This window comes from Oryx dammah, unplaced genomic scaffold (genome assembly GCF_014754425.2).
Source record: "Oryx dammah isolate SB20612 unplaced genomic scaffold, SCBI_Odam_1.1 HiC_scaffold_27, whole genome shotgun sequence".
NCBI lineage: Eukaryota > Metazoa > Chordata > Mammalia > Artiodactyla > Bovidae > Oryx > Oryx dammah.
In genome coordinates, this window is record NW_024070211.1 from 2,817,009 (window position 1) to 2,837,728 (window position 20,720).

General features: G+C 59.7%; 1 protein-coding gene across 4 annotated transcripts in view; it reads right to left on the reverse strand.

Moving 5' to 3' along the window:
• Positions 1 to 20,720, reverse strand: part of CAPZB (capping actin protein of muscle Z-line subunit beta) — a 136,042-nt gene that overhangs the window by 18,673 nt on the left and 96,649 nt on the right. For all 4 annotated transcript variants that reach the window (XM_040229434.1, XM_040229435.1, XM_040229432.1 and 1 more), the window contains exon 4: positions 15,369 to 15,482. In XM_040229434.1, coding sequence (XP_040085368.1) covers positions 15,369 to 15,482 — 114 coding nt within the window. The remainder of the gene's footprint in view (positions 1 to 15,368; positions 15,483 to 20,720) is intronic.

The window sequence follows — 20,720 nt, forward strand, 5'->3', positions numbered from 1 at the left end:
AAGAGCCAAGAAAATCAGGAAAGGATCCCAAGTCCAAGGGCACAAGGCAGCGGCTGTGCGAGCAAGTCTGAGGGACGTGGGACGCAAAGGCTGCGAGCAGCGCCTCCCAACTAAGACCCGGGAAGAGCTCAGCTCTGGCGGCTCACGCATCCTCTCCCGGGAAGTCTGCGGCCTCTCTGACCCCAATTAACCCCGTGTGGATGGTTTGGCAGGCACGTTCCAGGTCTCTCCAGCAGGGCCTGGGCCATGCACGGCCTCAGACGCAACAGCAGGGCAGGTGCCGAAACACGTGGGCGGGGCGTCAGGCGGACGGGGGTCCCCATCCCGGCCCGCCAGTCACCAGCTGTGCCGTGCGCCTACCCATCCAAGGACGACTCATCCACAGCAACGGCCTCGGTCTCCTTATGACACAGGTACACTGTCTACTCTACAGGACTGTTCAGAGATAAAAACAACATGCGAGGACTTCCCCGGTGGTCCCGTGAGTGAGAACCCACCTGCCAACACAGGAGACACGGGTTCAATGCCTGGTCCAGGAAGATGACCTGGCTCCTCCCACGAGCCGCAGGGGAACTAAGCCCGAGCACCCCAACTACCAAGCCCACGGGCCCTGGGGCCTGTGGGCCGGAGCAGCCACTGCAGTGAAAAGCAGCACACCAGAGAGAAGCCCTCGTGCGCTGCAGCTAGAGAAAGCCCAGGGGCAGCAACAAGACCCAGCGTGGCCAAAAATAAACACTTAACAGAAGGAGACACCCGACCGAAGACTATCCTAACAACAAGAAAAGCGAGCATCTCTGTGAATCACGCCTCGATGACTGTGTCACACGACCATATAAACGGTAAACAGTGCTCTTTAAAGAATGCGTGTGATCGGTGTGCAAGAACTCTCTGTATTCTTGCTTGGAAAACTGCTATAAATCTGCAACTCTTTCAGACTAAAAGGTTTTGCACAAAGGCCCCAGCGTGCGATCCACGCCAGGCTGAGACCAGGAGACCAGCGGGCGGAAGAGGCAGGCGCCCCATGCTGCTGAGCTGCAGGCCCCAGGGTGGCTGGGTTCCGCCCCCCCGCCCCACTGCTTGGGCCCAGCGCAGCCCCCTGGGCTGGGTGCCCGTGACTCCACACTTGGTCTGCTCCCAGAGCCCGCCCTGCCAGGGCCCCTCAGGCAGGCTGCCCCCGCCGCTCATCCTGTGCTACCCACGCATGTAACTGTCAGCTGAGACTCACGGCTTCGTGTCCCCTGGAGAGACGACCGTGAGGAGGGGACTGACGGCAGGAGGACGTTTGGGGTGCCAGCCCCGAGGCTGAATGTCAGTCAGAAGACCGAGGCTGGGGCGGACTCCGGCTCCAGGCCAGGGCAGCAGTGCGGGGAAAGCTGGAGAGAAGGAAGAGAGCTGCCTGGGGGGAAACTGGCCGGCGCCGGGCACTCAGGGACCCCTCTCAGGACGGCTCTCTCCCTTGTTCTAGATCTCTCTCTCAACCCAGAGAGGGTCAGGCTTCTGGCTCAGAGCCCGAGATGCCTCCTCCGCCCACAGGGCCACCTGGATCCGGCCGGCCTGCAGTGGGCTGGGTGCACGCAGGGTCCCCCCGGATTGCCCCTGGGCCCTCATGCAGGCGAGCAGAAGGCATGTCTTTCCAGGGCCCTGCCCGCTCGCTCTCCTGGGTTTTACCCCCTCCCCCCACCACATCCACCAGGAAGCAGAGCAGCGCCACTGGGCAGGAGTGGGCAGCCCACAGCAGACCTGCCGACACCCGTCCTGGCAGGACAGGCGGCTGGCTTCCAACGCATGGTTTTCCCTTCTTGTCTGCATGTTGGGAGAGCAGCCCCACATCAAAAGGGAAAAAAATGACACCTTTTAAAATGCGGCTTTTCTGGCGCATAGCCTCTGGCCTCACCTGACCCCCAGACCAGAGTGCTGTTCTCCGTGCTGGGGCTCGGGGCAGGGCAGGGCAGGGCAGGGCAGGGCAGGCCATGCTGGGCGGGAGCCGGCTGAGGGCCTGGCAGATTGATAGCCCTCGCCCACATCACCCAGCGAGCGGTTCAGAAGCACCAGGCAGTCTGTGGTCGGGGCAGTCTGTGGTCGAGCCCTCAGTCCCCTCCCTGGGATCCCTGTTTTCTTCCAGCGGAGTTTGACAAGGAAGGTGGAACCGGCCACTCCTACTCCCGGCTCCCCCTGGGGGCGGCGTCTCCACTGCCCCGTGGGCCACCCTGGCCAGGGCCCTTTATGTTCACGACTTGGGGACAAAGGAGGGCAGGGCAAGCTTGAGTCTGGTCTCATGGGGGTTACTATTCTTTCCTCCAAATTAAAAAAAATAATCGTTACAACATTGTTCTATGAAAGAGAAATTTAACATCTAGCCCCTAACACCATAAATCAATGTTTCCCATAAACCTCATTTATCCAAACCCCCCTCCAGTCTACGTTCAGACGCTTGCTTGCATGTAACTGGAAGCACAGCAAGGGGACTGGGCTGGGCATGGCTTCTCCCCACTCGGCGGGAGTCGCGTACCTTCGGGGGCCACGTGACCGCCAGAACTGGTTTTAACAGCGGGGATGGTACTCTGGTGGGGGGTGTCCGAATTTACAGTCCATCTGACTTTTGATAAAGCAATGATGGCAGCTGCACCCCAGGGGGCACGGTTCCTCCTGCGCTCAAGCTCGTACTCGCACTCCACTCCGCCTACAGGGGCCTCCGGGGACTTGCGTGGCTGCAAGTCTTGACCTGACGCTCGAAGGCAGAAGGCGCAGGGATGAAAGAGCAGGCAGGGCTGGCTCAGCACCGCCCAGAACGGCGGCCACTGGGGGAAGGTGCCTGCGGGGCACAGATAGCCCGCGCCCCACAGTTTATGGCCCAGCTCTGAGCGTGAAGCATTAATTAAAGAAGGGACCTCAACAGGTTTTTGGAAACTTATTCCTACCTACCTTACTTTGATCATAATGACATGAAACGGGGGAGAAAAAAAATAATTTTTATGTGGCTCACATTTATGAGTTTTTACATAAAGGCTTTTGTGGGTACTTTAAGAATGTGCTAAAATGTTGTCTGAAACCACATAAAGCCATCTGAGGAGCCGCCCGCCAGAACTAACAGCGCGCGCATGGAAGCACTTTAACCGGCCTTTGTATATTTAATGAGTCAGACAGTATTAATACTGTTTAAATGCTAGCATGCCATCTCAACAAGGGGGCTCGGCCATCGCAGGGGACGTGAATGGGGTTCGCCCGGCAGTCTGTGCTCTGACCTGGCTCCGTCGGGGACACTGGGGACCCTGTCACCGGAGAGGGTGGACAGGCCTAGGATCGCAGCCCCAGCCCCGCTGAGCTGGGCTCAAGGGAACTGGTCCCCAGTCAAGTGGGCCACCTGGGGAGCATTGTTAAAATGCGGACGCCCCAAACTGAACCCCTTGGGCATCTCTCAGGCCTTCAGGGAACGAGGGCTGAAACCCACACATGTGGTAAGGCTCAGTCAGTCGGCGGGGACACAGTGAAGAAGCTGCCGTGGAAAGATGGGCCAGGAAACCCTGGGCCATTCAGATCCCAGGATCATCAGGAGTAGGGGATGGGAGAGCAGCCCAGACCGGCCCAGTAATGAGAGGAAAACGCAGTTTTGCAGTCCACTTGAGAGGGAGCTCCGTCAACCATGGTCTCCCAGTCTTGGTGGCTTTCAAGACCGCCCCAGCAAAGATGAACGTTTCTTAAGGCAAACGTAGCTATGCAGAGCTCAGACAGCAGGGACTACGGTCAGGGGGCACTTGGGCTAGCTCTGTAAGTCCCACCGTCTGAAAAACACCATGCTGACTACAACCAGGTTTTATAAACTTCAAAAAGGCCGAGACCCCAGGAGCCGGGAGTCATGGGCAAGCGCCCGGGTGGCGGGCCACTGACCTGCACAGCCAGTCGCGGTGGCGCGCCTTGGAGGGTGGCCTCTTTATCAGTGAGCCCCTGCACCCGGGTCAGTGAAGCGCCCCGGGCGTCCGTGACTCCGTTCTCCCCAGAGAGCCATTCCTCCCCCTGAAATGCCCTCCTCCACTGGGCCAGAGTCAGGGTCACACATTCAGATTCTATGACCGAAAGTCTCCAACCTCAGGACCTCTGGGGAGGAGAAGAGGAAAAGGGAAAAATGTAATACTTCACTCTCAAAATGATCTACTTCACCAAAGAAAGGAATAAGAAACAACCACCTATTCTGGCTCCCTGAGCTTTATGGGGTGTTTGAGGCTGAGGTGTGCATGGAGACGGGGATGGAAACTCGGCTCAGGAATCTGGGCTGTGACCCGCCTTGGCCAACATGGGGCCGCGCGTGTAACAGGAAAGGCAGGGCCAGACGGGCTTCGAGGCTGGCCTCCCTCCCTCCCGTCAAATCGCCTCCTGGGAGCCAGGCTGGACTCAGCTCTAACGCTGAGGCCCCAGCAAGTGACGACCACATGCCATGACCCGCACGCAAGAGCCATGGCCGGCACAGCTCTGCGGGCACAGGCCCTTCGCGGCTTCACTCCAACGTGCGGGCCTTCAGCCGGGAGCGGGCGAGGCTGTGGGTCTCTGGCAGGGCGATGACCAACCCCCACCCCGGAGGCGGAGGACGCGGGTCACCCCCAGACCCAGACTGGTCAAGGGGAGGAGCCAGCACTAGGCCCCGCCCCCAGGTGCTGGGCTGAGTGCTGCACAAGCAGGCTTCCTTAAGGAAAGCCGGGAGGAACACGAGGGGGACGCGTGGAGTGCCCCTGGGGTGCGCTCATTCCGGCCCTGACGGTGCTCCAGGACCTGGAGGCTGCGGAGGGGCTGGTGTGAGGGCGGCTCCGAGAGCCGCGGTGCAGCCTCCTGACCCCTTGTCACGCGCACTGGCTCACACACCTCCAGGGATGGTCGGTTCTGCCAGGGTTTCCAGAACCCCTGCCCGCGGCCTCGGGACAGGTATGTGGCAGGAACGCCTGCAGCACACACAGGCGCGGACGGGCTGACGGGCTCGGGCTCACGCTGCCGTGACGCCGGGCGCTCAGCAGGCACAGCTGGACAGAGGCTGTGGCGCTCTACAGCCTCTTTACAAGGCTTATGCTTCTGTCCAGGAAGAGGGAGGACGAAGGCCTCGCCGGGAACAATGGTCCTTGGATCTGACCGCGCCCCCCGGGAGACAGTGGACAGTCAAGGTCTTCCGGAGTTTCGGAGCCACTGCCTGAAGGCTGCCAGCTGTGTCACGGGGTTTGCATATGTTATCTTAGAGTTAAGATCACGGACACCCAGGGAGAGAAAGGAACGCAGCCGGGTCATATGGCAGAGGAGAGGGAGCTGGCAGGGCCCCAGAGCCGTGCCCTGTTCCGCTGGCCTGGGTTCAGCCTGTGAGGCTGGACTCAAGTAAGCTCACCACCCCCACGCAGACACCTCAAGGTGGAAGAGCAAAATCAGGGCAGGGAGGAAGGGGTCTCCAGGAGTCAGGGGGCGCTGAGCACCCCACACAGGGAACTCTGGAAAGGAGGGCCTTCCACTTGCAGAGGGTGGCAGGGGCTGCTGGCTGAGCCTCTGTGAGACCACCGCCCTGGGCACCTGCACAGAACTGCTTCCCAGGGAGCCCGGGAGGACCAGAGAGCTCCACTGCCAGCGGGAGCAGATCCTCGCTTCACCCCAACACGTGCAGCCACAAAGCCCAACGCGTGACCCTGGAGGAGGCGGTCCCTGACGCTGACCGGGGATCTGTCTATAAATGGAGTTGTTCTCTGCACGCTCCTGTTTTCCATTTAACTTTCTTCCAGCAGATGACAATCAATGAGTGCCAAGGCACGCAGGCCCTGGGCACAGCCTCAGGACCAGGCAAAGGGGACCGAGTAGCTGAGCTGTCACTGGGCTCCAGGCTGGGAGCAGTGGGCGGCCGTCTGGACCCCACCTACAGGGGCTCCGGGCACCTCTGCTGACGACCCCGCCTCAGAAATTTACACCACGAGAGCAGGAAGCACTCAACTCCCCCCAGGGTGGACGGGCTTCTCCCCGCTTGCCTCCCCCTCAATCAGAGCAGTGCAGCTGAGGCGACCCTGGCCTCCCTTAGCTGCTTCCGGCACCTCACTCCAGTCCAGGTCCCCAGGCAGGGCGGGTTCTGAGAGGCCCTCCGATGGAGGTGTGGCTGAAGACACAAAGATCCTATGTGGAGACTCAAACACTAACTACGCTGCCAACGTGCGCAGAGCCAAACGTGGCGTCCCCCCCGCCCAGCCCTCTGTCCCCACAGCACAGGATTCGCAGCAGGGGCAGCTGGGGCAGGGCCTCCACGCAGAGAGAGGGCTGCACCTCTGCGCAAGGACCCCTCAGACGAATCCAAAGGGGCAGACGGCGAGGGTGAGGGCCAAGGCAGGCGGTCCAGGCCTCGCCTTCCCGAGAACTTTCCTGAACACTTCTGTGACCTCAGCTCACGCTGCTCACTGCTCCCACCCGTTTCCCACCTGGGTTCTCATTCTGGAGACCTAGGGAGCTTGGACCGGCCATCTCTGGGGGCGGACACAGGGTAACCTCAGGCCACAGGTGCCACACAGTCAGACCAGGAGGAGCCCGGGTCAGGGTCTGCCTCCGCAGCCTGCAGAGCCTTGGGGGACAGCGGAGGTCGTACAGTGAGCACTGCCCAATGTACTCCAGGACCCGCAGCCCCTTCCCTGGGTGCGGAGGACAACACCCTGGCCACGCCGCACAGGGGCCTCTGTAGCTCTCTCCACCCTCTGGCCCTGGAGGCCTGCGCTCTCCCACCTCACCTGCACGCCGCTCGGCTCAGAGAAGCCCTCCCGCTCCTCCTGGTCTGGGTACACAGCCTGGCCTGGCTACCCATGACCACCTGAGGCTCCATGATTCACCAGGAGGACTCACTGGACTCAGAAGAGCCGTGCTCATGGCCCCGAGTCACTCCAGGGAAAGGAGACAGCAGAGGCCATGGAGGAAACCAGGGGTGGGCTCCCAGCACCAAGCTGCGTGGAGTACCCTCAGTTCCCAGCGATGGGCAGCAGAGCCCCCCAGAGTCTCTACACCCACGGCTCTTCCTGGTGAGCCCTCTGCCTTGTACACAGGCTCTGGGAGGGAGGCTGTAGCTCAGCACAAACCACAGTGTCTACGTGACAGTCTCAGCACCGTGACCATTCCTATCAGGGAGGACAGGAAGCCCCCCAAGTCCAAGCTCCCGGCGGCCAGCCCAGGGCCACCCTGCGGGGAGCGTGGCCTCTGCCGTGTGATGCTGGGATGTCCCCTGCGACAGGGACGCTGCTCCGGGCCCCGACGGCCCCAATGTAGGTGGTCTCCCCGCCGCAGTGCCCGCGTTCTGGTCTTCCTTAGCACTTCCCAAGCGAGTCCTTTGTGCCTCAGTTCACTTCGTCCCCTGGGGACCCCTCGCCCGGGTGGCACCTGCACCGCTGAGAGCACCGCAGGGTCTCGGGAAACACTGGAGGCTCGGCCACAAGGACTGCCTCCCGTCACTGCACACGGCGACCACCGCAGCCCACTGCTGAAGCAGACCTCCTTGAGGCCTCGCTGAGTGCTGGCCGGGCCCCACTGGAGCCTGCAGCCTCCTGAGCGCGGCCCGCTGTCCCGCATCTGCAGCCACACCACCCCACGGCCACAACTGCAAATATACCTGACCCAAGACCGCACACACAGGGACTGCCGCCCAACGAAGATGGTTCCGTTACCCTCGAGGGGCCAAGTGGACACAGGGAGCCTTGGGAGGGGAACAGCATCCCCCCACCAAGAAGGCCACGGCTCACTGAGAGACAAGGAGACAGAGGCTCAGAAAGCGGACCCCTGGCCCACCGTCAGCGAGCAAGGACACAACAGAGGACTGAGGCCTGGCCTCCTCCACAGCACAGCTCCTGCCCGCTCTGCAGCCTGACCCAGACACAGTCCTGGGGTCAGAGCCAGCTCCTGGGAGGTATCTGGGCCCACCCACTCTGTTACCTGCTTCCCAGACTTCTGCTGGGCTTCCCTGGTGGCGCGAATGCTAAAGAGCCCGTCCGCCAGCACAGGAGACACAAGAGACGCAGGTGTGACCCCTGGAGGAGGGCACGGCCACCCACCCCAGTGTTCTTGCCCGGAGAACCCCATGGACAGAGGAGCCTGGCGGGTTGCAGCCCCTGAGGCCACAGAGTCGGACACGGCTGAGTGAGCACACGCACGCACACTGCTGCTACTTCCGCTCCAGCAGCAAGCCTCCCGCTGCCACCTACGAGTCCCATCGGGACAGACACAAACTCCTGGGCCCAACACTCACGTCCCGAAGAGGTGGCCCCTCGGGGCCCAGGGTGCGAGGTCTCAGTTTTGAGGACACAAGAAACCTGGGCAACAAACTTTTTCCTTACAGGCCCCTGGACGTCCTGCACTTGCCAGCTGGTGTTGCTCAAGCACCATCTGACGGAGGCACGGGGGATGGAGGGGAGGCAGGAAGGAGCGGAAACAGCCACAACTGTAACGCGGGCCCCAGGGCAGGGAGAGGAGGCAGAGGACCGTGGCCGCTGCCGGGAGAGGCTCATGGCCCCCGCGCCTGCCACAGGGGCGCCAGCCTCGTTTCACTCTGTAAACTTCTTCCAGACAAGAGCGGCTGATTAGAAAACCTAATTAAAGCGCTTGAAGATTATCTCAGACCCAAAGCAAGGAAGAACACAAAGTGCCTTCCCGCCCCACGCCTCCGACCCCCCGACTCTGGCCTTCATTAAGCTTTGATTTCAATCAATTGCACACCCACTAAAATTAACTTATAAGGCCAATAAATTGCAACCGCATGTTCGAAGGTATTATCTGCTGTGAGCCAAGAGTCGAGGATCGCAGAGCGTGGGGCAAGCTGTCTGGCACAGATGGGAGCAATCATGTCTGAGAGAAAGCAGTGCCAGGCCCCTGGTTAGAACATCTGGGCTCGGAAGAACCCGGGCTGACCGAGGGCCCAATGTGGAAGCCAGAGCAGGGAAGGCTTCCTCTCTTCCCTGGGAACCTGGGAACGCAAAGCGCTGACCGCGGGGTGCGCGGCGGCCTGCTGGTGGCTCACACCGCAAACAAGATGCTTCTCCGGCAGCAGCAAGCGCCAACCTCTGCTAGGCCTCCCCCAGGGAGACGGCTCGCTGGGCCGCCCCAGGCCTGGGCCTGAGAAAGCGGAGGCTCTGCCAGGAAAGCAGCACCCCGTGAGCCAGCTGCCTGAGAGGTGGCCCTTCCCGCTCCAGCTCCCGGCGCCCAGGGGCTACTGGGGCTGGAGACCACCTCAGGGCATGGCGGGGAAGACTGGGAGCCGCTGGGATGTTGGCGGCCAGGGTGGGAGGGCCTGGGAAGGGGAGTGATGACATTCCAGACTGGCGAGCAGACCACGGCCTCCCCCAGCGCAAGCACTCCAGAGAAACCCGCCTGTCATCTCCTGAGGATTTTCAGCTAACGGACTGTTCCAATCTAAAATCAGAGCTGTGCAATCAACAGCTGCTTAACAGTTATTCTCCTGGGCAAGTTTCCCACCAAGATCCCTCTCTGTCACTAGTGATGGCAAAGCAGGAAAGCAGTAATTGTGGAGGGATGGGAGGGAAAGAAGGCAGCAGGGAGCTGGGAGGAACGGGGCTTCATGGGAACCAGGCAGGACCCCGGTTCAGCTCTCTGGGTCCCCAGGCACCTCGTGCCTGCTGTGGGAAAGCAGGCACGCTCCCACCTGCTGGCACTTCTAAGCCACGCTGCAGAAACCCTGTGCACGGGCAGGAGAGGGGGCACCCAGAGGTGCAAGCCAGGGGGCCTGCTCATTAGTCTGGTCCCGGCCTGGCCTCTCACTCATCAGACTGTATCAATTCAACATGCCGATGACTCATCCTAATCCCTACAGAGTCAGAACCTCGACGGCTGGGTGATCCAAGCCTGGAGCCCAAGCACAGAAGCTAAGGCCTTCCTCCGGGAAGATGGTGATGGAGCCTCCGGCCCCTATGGCAGAGAGACGCCTCTAGGGGCTGGCGAGCCCCCCTCTCCAGGCAGGCAGGCTGGCCTGCTGTCGCCCAGGACACCTGGCCGGGCCGCGGCTCAGCTCCACCTCCACACTCATCCCGGACTCCTTCCCCGCGTCTTGTTAGGAGAATGCCAGGAGGCAGAAGGCTGGGGGACCAGGGACGGGAACCAGGAGCTGTCTTCACTCCCACGCCCTCAGGTTCAGGCTGAAGACAAAAGCCAGAGGAGGGCCCCGGGGCGCGGAACGGCAGGAAAGGGTGCCTCTGGCCCATTTTTGTTTTTCTTTGGTTGACTCCCCAGCTCTTCAGATGACGACCGACCTCCGTGAGAGGAGTTCAGTGCACCTTCCTGGTGTAGACGAGGCTCCTTCCTGGTGTAGACGAGGCTCCTTCCTGCTGGGAGCCACTGACCAAGGAGCCCCTGGAGGCGCCTCGAAGGGTTCCAAGCCCGAGGGCAGCGTCCCATCCCTTGGGGCGGGGGAGGGGGGGCGGGTGGTCGAGAGGCCAGAGCACAAGGCAACCCAGTCCTAGTTTTGCGACCCACCAGGATCCCAGAATTCAGGAGCAGCAGGGGTTAACGTCCGGGTGAGCACAGGGGAGGGCCCGCCTGGCGCAGTCCTCAGTCCGCCCCGGAGTCACGGGCACCCGCCTCTCCTGCGGAGGCCCTGCAATCACTTGCTTCCCTCTGGGTCTGCCCAAGGCTCTGGGCGCCTGTCCACAAGCCCAGGACACGGGCCATCTCCGCAGCCTCTCAGGCAGCGGCTCAGCGACAGAGCCAGTGGGCGCGAGGCAGTGTCACCCTTCTGCCTGAGCCCGTTTGTTAACGTGTGAGGAAGGCAAGTGTTGGAGAAGACTCTTGAGAGTCCCTTGGACTGCAAGGAGATCCAACCAGGCCATCCTAAAGGAGCTCAGTCCTGGGTGTTCATTGGAAGGACTGATGTTGAAGCCGAAACTCCAATACTTTGGGCACATCGTGCGAAGAGCTGACTCATTGGAAAAGACCTTGATGCTGGGAAAGATAGAAGGCAGGAGAAGGGGACGACAGAGGATGAGATGGCTGGATAACATCGCCAACTCAATGGACATGAGTTTGGGTGGACTCCGAGAGTTGGTGATGGACAAGGAGGCCTGGCGTGCTGCAGTTCATGGGGTTGCAAAGAGTCAGACACGACTGAGCACCTGAACGGAACTGAAGCAAGTTAGGGGGAAGGCTACACGGAGGAGCGTTGCGGCTTCCTTCACTGTGTGTGTCTGTGCACGCTCAACACACAGTGAACTGTAGCCCGCCAGGCTCCTCTGTCCAGGGGATTCTCCAAGTAAGAATGCTGGAGTGGTTGCCATTTCCTCCTCCAGGAGATCTTCCCGACCCGGGGACTGAAGACTGAAACCACGTCTCCTGGCTCCCCTGCAATGGCAGGTAGATTGTTTACCGAGAGCCCCACGGCGGCAGCAGGAGGCTTCCTTGCTGCGGGGAGAGGCCTAGACCAGGGAGGGGCAGGAACGAAGCACAGGGTGAAAGGCGAGGCTCTGGCCCCAGGAAGCTGCAGTGACCCCTGGCCTGTGCTGACCAGGCAGGGGCGAGGCCGCCGAGCCCCGGGCTCGTCTCCGTCTGCCCCAGAACCACAGCGGGCAGAGTTCAAGGTCACTAACGCAACCTCTGACAACCCACAGGGCACTCTGACAAAGGAAGTGGGCAAGATACTAGGGGGTTGGGGGAAGGAGGGGAAAGGAAGGAAAGAAAGAACTTGGATTCATAATTATTAAATGAGAATGGGTTGGCTCAGCAACTGGGGAAATGGTCCTGACATGGGCCTCAGGAGAGGGCGTCCCAGCGCACTGACGACTCTGGCCACCCAACGACAACTCCCACCACGGTCCCTCTGGGGGCCTGGGACTGCTGTGACGGGGGATGACCAGGCCACCCCCACATACGAGGGAGTGAAAGGCCCCCTGCCCTCGCCTGCGGGTGCTGCCTGGAGGCCGCAGACCGTCCCCTCCTGCCTAGAAGAGCACACTGATTCAGCTGGGGGCAGAACAGCATCCTCCGGGCCCGGACCCCAGCTCCACAGACCCTCCCAGGACCTCAGGGGCAGAGCAGCATCCTCTGGGCCTGGACCCCAGCTCCACAGACCCTCCCAGGACCTCAGGGGCAGAACAGCATCCTCTGGGTCTGGACCCCAGCTCCACAGACCCTCCCAGGACCTCAGGGGCAGAACGGCATCCTCTGGGCCCGGACCCCAGCTCCACAGACCCTCCCAGGACCTCAGGGGCAGAACAGCATCCTCTGGGCCTGGACCCCAGCTCCACAGACCCTCCCAGGACCTCAGGGGCAGAACAGCATCCTCTGGGCCCGGACCCCAGCTCCACAGACCCTCCCAGGACCTCAGGGGTGGCTCTGGGCCCAGATTCCACCTCTCCAGACAGTCCCAGAAACTCAGGGCTGGCTTGTCCTGTGAGACTACCCCCTTGGGTGCAGGAAGCTGCCCTGTCTCCCCTCCCCACTTCCCCACAGGTCAGTTCCCCTTCAGAGGGGAGCACAGGCAACACGCACAGGCCCGCAGAGATACGGGTCATCAAGGCGGAAAGCCCCTTCGAGGGGGACTCTGCCCAGGCGGGGGAACCTTCTCAGGAGGCGATGCGGAGTTAGACCTGGGGGATGAGCCCAGCCTCCTGCCAATTCCTAGCGGGTTAACCGCCTGGAGGACCTCCCTGAGCAGGGCCCTCATGGCCTGGTAGACAACTCCCACGTACCCTACAGAACCACTGTTCCGACAGGGAAGCCTTGTGAAGGGGATGGGGAAATGCTCTACCGTATGAGGCCCGCCAAGGCCTCACAGAAGGCACGCATAAACAGACCGCGCGTCATGAGACACGCGAAGCAGCAAGCCAGCAGGCAGGAGGGGGCAGTCAGAGAGGACACGTGCCTCTTCCCAGGCCTGCCCCCACCCCCACTCCATGGCAGCACAAGAACAGCACATTTGATCACCGTATCCAGGAAATCACCACTCGAACGCTTATGCCTACAAGCAATCGGAACTGGCCTTGTTCTGATCCTCGAAGGACCCATAAGCCACCCTGCCTGGCTGCCCCTTCCCACCCGGGCACCAGAGCCCAGGTCAGCTTCCGGACAGGCGCTCCAACCCCGCCACGCAAACCCCGGTCACTCTGTCCCATCACCCTTCACGGCACTGACCCACTATCACTCTATCATCTGTGTGTCCACAGCGGACGCTCCACGCGGGCAAGGACGTGGTCGTCTGGACTCAAGGCCAGAGCCCTAGGACTTAGCGAGCATCTGGCTTGCGTCAAACACGCCAATGCTGGTCAAGTCAATGCGTTAAGTTTTGGACTCTGGAGTTGGATAAGGACGGTTTTAAACTGGAAAAGAACACGTGAAATACCAGGATAAGAGACTCCACCTCTCTGAATCTGTCATTTCATCTGTAAAACGGGGATAACCCTCTTGCACGGGACAACGTGAAGATTCAGTAAGACCGAGAGAGGCAGTGGACGCCAGGCTCGCCCAGGTACTGGCTGGTAACTACTGCTATCAGCACTGCTGTTTCACTATCAACATTACCATTGACCCACAAAACTGACTCCACTTGGGAATTCCTGTTCAGCAGGTGGACAGAATTCTTGCCACATGGTTGGTAAGAACAACTACAAATAAACCAGAAACGCCAGCAACAAGACCACTTCTTGTGAAGGAGCTGGTCTACTACAGCTGTCATGACTCTTCAATCACTGAAATTTAATGGTGAGACTCAAGAATCTGTGGAAACATCAGGCAAATATAGACTCAAATGCTAGCTCTTCACCTCGAGGTCCTGTGTGTGGGGTTCATTTAGCCTCTGGGAACCCCAGTCTCATCAGTAAAAATGGGAACATCAACTGCCCCAGAGGTTCTTGAAAGGATTAAAGACACTGCGTGTAAAACACTGGCACGTGACCGAGAGTAAAGACAAAGCCAACTTGCGCCGCGACGCATCTGGGGCGGCGCAGATGTTAAGGGCCTCGGTTCCAGCTTTTGCTTCTGTGTTGTGGATCTTTTTGTCGACACGTGTCAGATGGACACATATAATTCTGTATGGTGTATTATATATACCAAATCTGCTAAAAACTGGACCACCACGCCAGCTGTCTGCAAGATGGAGCCTGAGCTCCTTCTCCAAGGACGACACCACCACATCCGGACGACACTGCAGCAGGCCGGATGCTCTGTTTCTCTCGGTGCTTTTCTCCCGCCTGCATCCTAGGGCAGGGTCAGGGTGGGCACACTCTAGACTGAAGGCCAAATGCCACCTACCTCCAGGCTCAAGAGAGGCTTTACGTTTTTAACGACTGCGGGATGTGTGCTTAGCTGCTCAGTCGTGTCCGACTCTTGCGACCCTAGGGACTGTAGCCCACCAGGCCCCTGTGTTCACGGGATTCTCCAGGCAAGAATACTGGAGTGGGTTGCCATTTCCTCCTCCAGGGGATGTTCCCAAACCAGGAATTGAACCCAGGTCTCCTTCACTGCAGGCAGAGTCTTTACCAACTGAGCCACGAGGGAAGGATAATTATATATAAAAAAGAAAGAATAAAGAAGAAGTGACAGGACTTATGTGGCCTGCAAAGCCTAAAGCGTTCACCATCTGGCCCTTTACAGACATATATATATATATGTCAAGTTCTCCCCTGATTCACTGGGTCCGTACTGAGGTAGCACTGCGTATATTACAGGTTTGCTGTATTTTCAATATGGAGCGTAATTAAAAATGAGATTCTATTAAAAAAGTGCTTTGGAGATAGTCTTCTCTGGAGCCTTTCCGAGTGCGGTGGATGGAGCGAGTGGCCGCCCTTCCTGGGGGTGTGGCAGGAGGCAGAAATCTAAGCAGATGCAGCAAAAACACTTTCCCAAGGGCATGGGGTTGTAAAAGAGTCAGACACGCTTCAGTGACTAAACTACAATGGCACAGTGCAGGCCGAGGCCCCCAGAGACTCCCTCCACATACCCCCCGGCCTCGGAGACTGGTCTGGGAGAAGGGCCCTGGGCCCCAGGCGAGAACCGTCACGCAGGCGGTGCCGTGAAACCCAGAGGGGCCTCTGCGGACAGATGGACCCGGGTTTGACTCCTCGCTCTGCCTCTGGCCTCCGACACAATTCAATGAGTTGTTCTGAGCTGATCTCTTCCTCGGCAAACGTGGGGACTACAACAGCCCCCACACTGGGGAAGATCTGAGACGACGGGTACGGGGCATCGGGCCTGAAGTCCTGCATGCAGGCGGTGCTCACGATGCAGGGCGGCGCCCGGACGCGCCAGCCGCCTCTCAGGACGGGCCGGAGGACCACACTCCCGCCCAGCATCCTGCAGGGCGCTCAGAGCTGTCCCTGGTCAGGCCCGCCGGGGGGCCGGTCATGTCTCCTCTCCGACCTACGTATCAGGGGAGCCCCTTAACTCACAGGTCTCGGTACTGGTCAAAGGCGTTGTTGGCTTCCACCTCCAGCTTCCTCAGGCGAGCAGAAGGCATGGCCCCGTCTTCCAGGGGAGGGTCATACTTGTTACTCCACGGTGACCTGCAGGGCAGAGGGAGAAGGTCACACGACTCGTTCCTGGGAAACGGGGCCGTCGAGCCCATCAGCCCCAGCTTCTGAGATTGCAGAGGAGCGGCCGCGACCCGCAGGCCCTGGCCACAGATGTGGCCTTCTTTCTTGAGGTTCGGAGAGCAAGGGCTCAGACTGTCAGACCTGGGTGTGACCGCCAGGCCCCAGCTCTCACTAGCTGTGTGTTTCCAGCAGGTGTCTTGACTTCTCTGAGCCCCCTTTTCCTCATGTGTAAACGCAGGCCACTCTTTACCCACAGGTCTGCTTTGAGGAGCAAAGGAGGAAGGTACACCAACTGCCCAGAGACCCGCATATAGTTAAGTGTGCAATAAATGCCACTTCCTTCTCATCTTTTAAAGACCTTCCTTTGTTCTCACCACTGTATTGATGAAGAAAGACCCCTCAGTCCTTCCTGACTTGCCAGCCATTCTGGAGAAAATGTGACTCTCCTCACAGATCGTCTCAGACAGTTAAGGATTAAAATGAGAGCTGTCAGTTAGGGCAGCAAGAGGCCGCAGATCACACGTAAGGACACCCCAGGGACGGAGCCCTCCCCGTGGCAGAGGAGGGCCCTCCAGCCTCCACGGGCTGTGTGCACACAGAGCACTGCAAAGTAATGAGAACCAGCCTCGCTTTTTCCAGCCCAAAGACTCGCCGTGCTTTTAAAAATGTATTTTGCCACATCAGGAAAGCATTTAACCAGAAAGAGTGCTGGGAAGGCGGCTGTAAGGGGAACTCACTCGTTAATTCCCGCAGGTGGACTTCACAGGGCTGGGGGCGCAGAGAGAGAGTTACAAAGGTGGGAGGGAAAAGAGAGGAGGGCAGGGCAACACAGAATCCGGACAAAGTCCTTCACAGCCTGGGCTGTAAAGATCGAGACGCGCCCACGGTCAGAGACCCCACCGCCTTTCCCACTTCCCTGCCTGCCCACACCACTCCACGTCGTGAAGGACTCAGGGCTGACTGATTTGGGATTGATGGTAAGGGGCAAAAGGCATCCCCGTCCCCTTAATGAGTCCTGTGTACAAACATCTTTCTTCCTGGTATCTGATGCCTGGCTCCTACTTTAGCAGATCCGTCACATCAGCCGGGCAACCTTCACACTGCCCTCGGGCAGAGGCCCCCCCTTTCGAGGCTGCGGGTCCACACAGGTAAGTGAGGGCAGAGTCGCTGTGCCTGAGGGTCTCCCTGCACCAGCTGCCCCCAGAGCAGGAGGTGCTTGGGCACCCTTCTTTCCACACCACCCCACACCTCACTCACCCGCGTCAGGAGAACTTGCAACAGCGGCCTGAGACGCCCCTGCTGCCCTGTGGCCAGCAGGCAGCCTGCGGGTTACATTGGGCCGTGCCCAGGCCACTGGCAAGGGTGCCGGGACCCGCCAGGGCCCCGCCTGGCTTGGAGGGCAGGAGAGAGGCCCACCCTGGGCTTCTCCCCACTCTCCCTCCCCGGGCAGGGCCATTCTCACCGTGCTCGCCCCTCAGAACGGCGCTGCCTGGCACAACTTCCCCGACAACAGCTGTGTTCTGTGTCTGTATGTCCAGGATGGTAGCCGGGAGCTTCAGGTGGCTCCTGAGAGCTAGTGTGGCTGCGGAATTGAATCCTGAAACTTTACTGAACTGGAAACTAGTTTAGACAGTCATCTTGAGAAGCTGAGCTTCCGGAGGGCAGGAGTCATGTCTGTCCTGCTTCCCACCGTTTGCCCGCCATGTGGAAGGGGGCCTGGCACTCCACCACATGCTCGAGAACAGCAGCAGAGCAGGAGAGTGCAATCATCACTGCACGCCCGTCTCCACACTGACACGCAGCAGGAGGGACCATTTCTCTGCCTGTCCCCTCACCCCCTGGCCGCGGTCACAGCCCGGCCCCCCGACCTTGCCCCGGGCAGCAAGGGTGTTCTGGGCAGGAGCCTGCGGCACGCTCTGCCCTTGTGGCCTGGCGCCCAGCACAGATCTTGCGAGCTGAAGTCTGCCAGCACGGGGCGGGGAGGAAAGGACCCCCGGCCATTCTGGCAAGTGCTCCTCCGAACCGACAGAGATGAAGCAACTCTCTGCTCTTTCTGCTGAGGACGCCTAAGCATTAAAATAAAAAAATCAATGAAGACCTCTTACCAGGCCCAAAGATGAAGAGGGCTGTCACCACCAGTATTTATACGTAAACCAGGAGGTTTCGTACCTCCGCTCGCCAAGGCAGATGGAAAGGAAGCTGAGTGTGAGACCCCCCACTCCTCGCCTGCCTGGCCGGCACCCTCAGAGGTCTGCCCTTCGCGGCCATGGTTAAGCGGCCCCCGCTGTCCGGGGGGCTGGAAGACCCGCCCCAGCTGGCTTTTGTTTAAAGGCGACCCAGTTGAGACATAGGAGTCCATCTCTCTTGCTGACTGGGAGTCTGGAATTTTCAAGAAGCCTGTAACTCACATCTCCCCTGGCTCACAGACGACAGCATTTCTAGCCGTTAGTCCTGGAGCCGGGGTAATTGTAGCTGGGGGAAAAAAAATCATAACATTACCCAGAATATTCTGAGTGGAAGGGGCACTCAGAACACATTAAAGAGCTTAAATGGAGGCCATTTGAAAAAAGACAGATGGACAGGAACGCTTAGATTTCAAAAGTCAGGCCTTTCATTTCCCTCAGAGAATGCTTTTTGTTTCAGCTAACAGGTTTCAAACAGCGCTCCTGGCAAACCGTCACACCATAAGGATCTTATTTAAGCAAACGATCAAACACAGTTAGGACAGAAATGTGTGGAGAAAATCAGAAGACCTTGAAGTTGTATACCAAGAAGAGAAAAAATGAAAGCCCTGTGCCCAGGCTCCTCTTTGGCCAAAGACCCCCAGCCCCCCGGGAGCCCCCAGGAATGCGGGTGGGAGCCGGCAGGGTGACCTGGCGGGGCCGTGGGTCCCACGTCCCCAGGAAACCCGGCAAACTGGCCTGGAGTGGGAAACGACCCCAGCCTTCCACTGTCCCACTGGGTAACAGCTGTCTCATACAGCAAGCCCGAATTTTCAGGAGGAAACAAGAAATGTAACGATGATGTTGACTTAGCAAGCCTCAGCCCTGGGGCCCCTCTTCCAGGGCGCCCCCCTGAACCCCGTGTCTGATGACGCACTCCGCTGAGTCCTTTCATCACGGGCTCCCTGGCCTGCCAGCCCACTTGGCGCCCTTGGGGCCTCAGTCCCACTGAAGACGGGATGCGGCCCTCTGCCCACGACCCGGGCCGTGGCCAGCCCCCTCAGGCTGAGCCGGACCTGCCTCAGGCAGTCTCACCACCTTGGAGCCGGACGCCCACCTCTGTATGTCCATCCCCACCCAGACCTACCTCCCTGGAGTCAAGAATACACACAGGCTGTCTGACTTCCATCTGCTGGGCATCTGGAGCTTAAGATGCCCCCAGAGCCTTCCTCACCTCCACACTCAGGGACCCCACCACCTCTCCAGCTGCTCCTCCCCGAGCCCCTCCATCAGCAAACCCCACTGGCTCTACGTCTAAAACCGACCTCAAACCTGACCACCTCTCCCCGTTTCCGCTCTAGGCTCCAGTCCGGATCAGGCCGAAGGACATCCTTTGCCCAACTTCCATCTGAAGCTAGGAGAGACACCATTCCAGGACAGCTGTCCAGTCTCCCTTAAGCAGCATTAGTTCTTTGTAATATCTGCCCCAAGTTCTGGAGAACGGCTACCCATTCCAAATTCTTGCCTGGAGAATCCCCAAGGACAGAGTAGCCGGGTGGCTACCGCCCATGGGGTCGGACATGACTGAGCGACTGACACTTTCACGCCACTTCACTTTCTGTGCTGCATGGCACTTCAGGGGCATTACCTCCCTCAACCCCCATGTGCCTGCACCGAGCCTGCATCACCCTTGCCCTGGCCTGCAAGGCCCCCCTCCACCCCAGCTCCCCTCCCTGCCGGGCTCACTGCGTCCCACCCAGGGCCTTCACGCGGGACGCTCTGCCCCCAACCTGTGCAGGAGGGAGCCTTCTCGCCCTGAGGGCTCACATCAGCCCTGACCACCCGTCACGGCAGGGCCTGCTGCCCCTCCCGCCTCTCCCTGTCTTCTCCCTATCTCCGTCTGCTCTTCAACCATCTCCATGGTTCCCATGTCTGCTTGCCCTCTGGAGTCCTCAGCAGGACACACAAGCCACGCAGAAGAGCGCCGAAGGGCCTGGCAGACGAGTGCCTGCTCACACAGACGCGCGGCTGAGCGGGCTATGAGAAGAGCGAGCCCGGTCACATCCAGCTGACGCTCGAGAGCCCAGAGACTGACCTCAGAGTCCCAGCTACTCCAGCAGGCGGTGCTGCCCCAGAGCCGCGCTGGCTCCTGCCAGCGATTTTCTCCTGCTTTCACTTCTTAGGGCCCACCCGTCCCCCAAAGAGCACGAGGCCAAGGCATCAAGACTTAGCTCCGGTTCTGTGGCCTCCACATAAACCTAAGGCACACGGTGCTCCTCCACCATCCTCCAAGGCACTGATTCCCACCACCCATCCCAGGAATACCAGACAGGCTTAAGGACTCCTCATCTTTCCCCCCACTCCATCTGTATCCGGGCTTCCCCGATGGCTCAGGTGCCGAAGAATCCGCCTGCAATGCAGGAGACCCCAGTTTGACTCCTGGGTCAGGGAGACCCCCTGGAGAAGGGACAGGCTCCCCACTCCAGTATTCTTGGGCTTCCCCAGGGCTCAGATGGTACAGAATCTGCCTGCAACGTGAGAGACCTGGGTTTGATCCCTGGCGGGGGAAGATTCCCTGGAGAAGAGAGAGGCTCCCCACTCCAGTCCTTTGGCCTGGAGAATTTCATGGACTGTATAGTCGTCCATGGGGTCACAAAAGGTCAGACATGACCAAGCAACCTTCACTTTCATCTTTTTTTAATATTTAAGAACTTCTATGCACCTTTAAAAACCTAGCTCAGACACCACCTCCTTCAGAAAGTCTTCCTGGAGTCAACCTCGGCCTTCTCTATGCTGCCCTCAAATAAGCCTGGCCATGGCTGCAGCCATCAAGTCACAGAGTGACCAGACCCCGGTGTGTGTCCTGCTCGAGCCTAGTGATCACCAGGGCCAGGGATGAACACTGACTCAGTAACTCACAGCTCTGGAAAGGGTGATGGCGAAACAAAGGCAGAGGTGCATGCCTGTCTGACAAGCTTCACTCACATGCCCTTAAGCACACAGGCCCTCCCGCACTTGGGATCCCTGTCACGGGCACACCATGGAC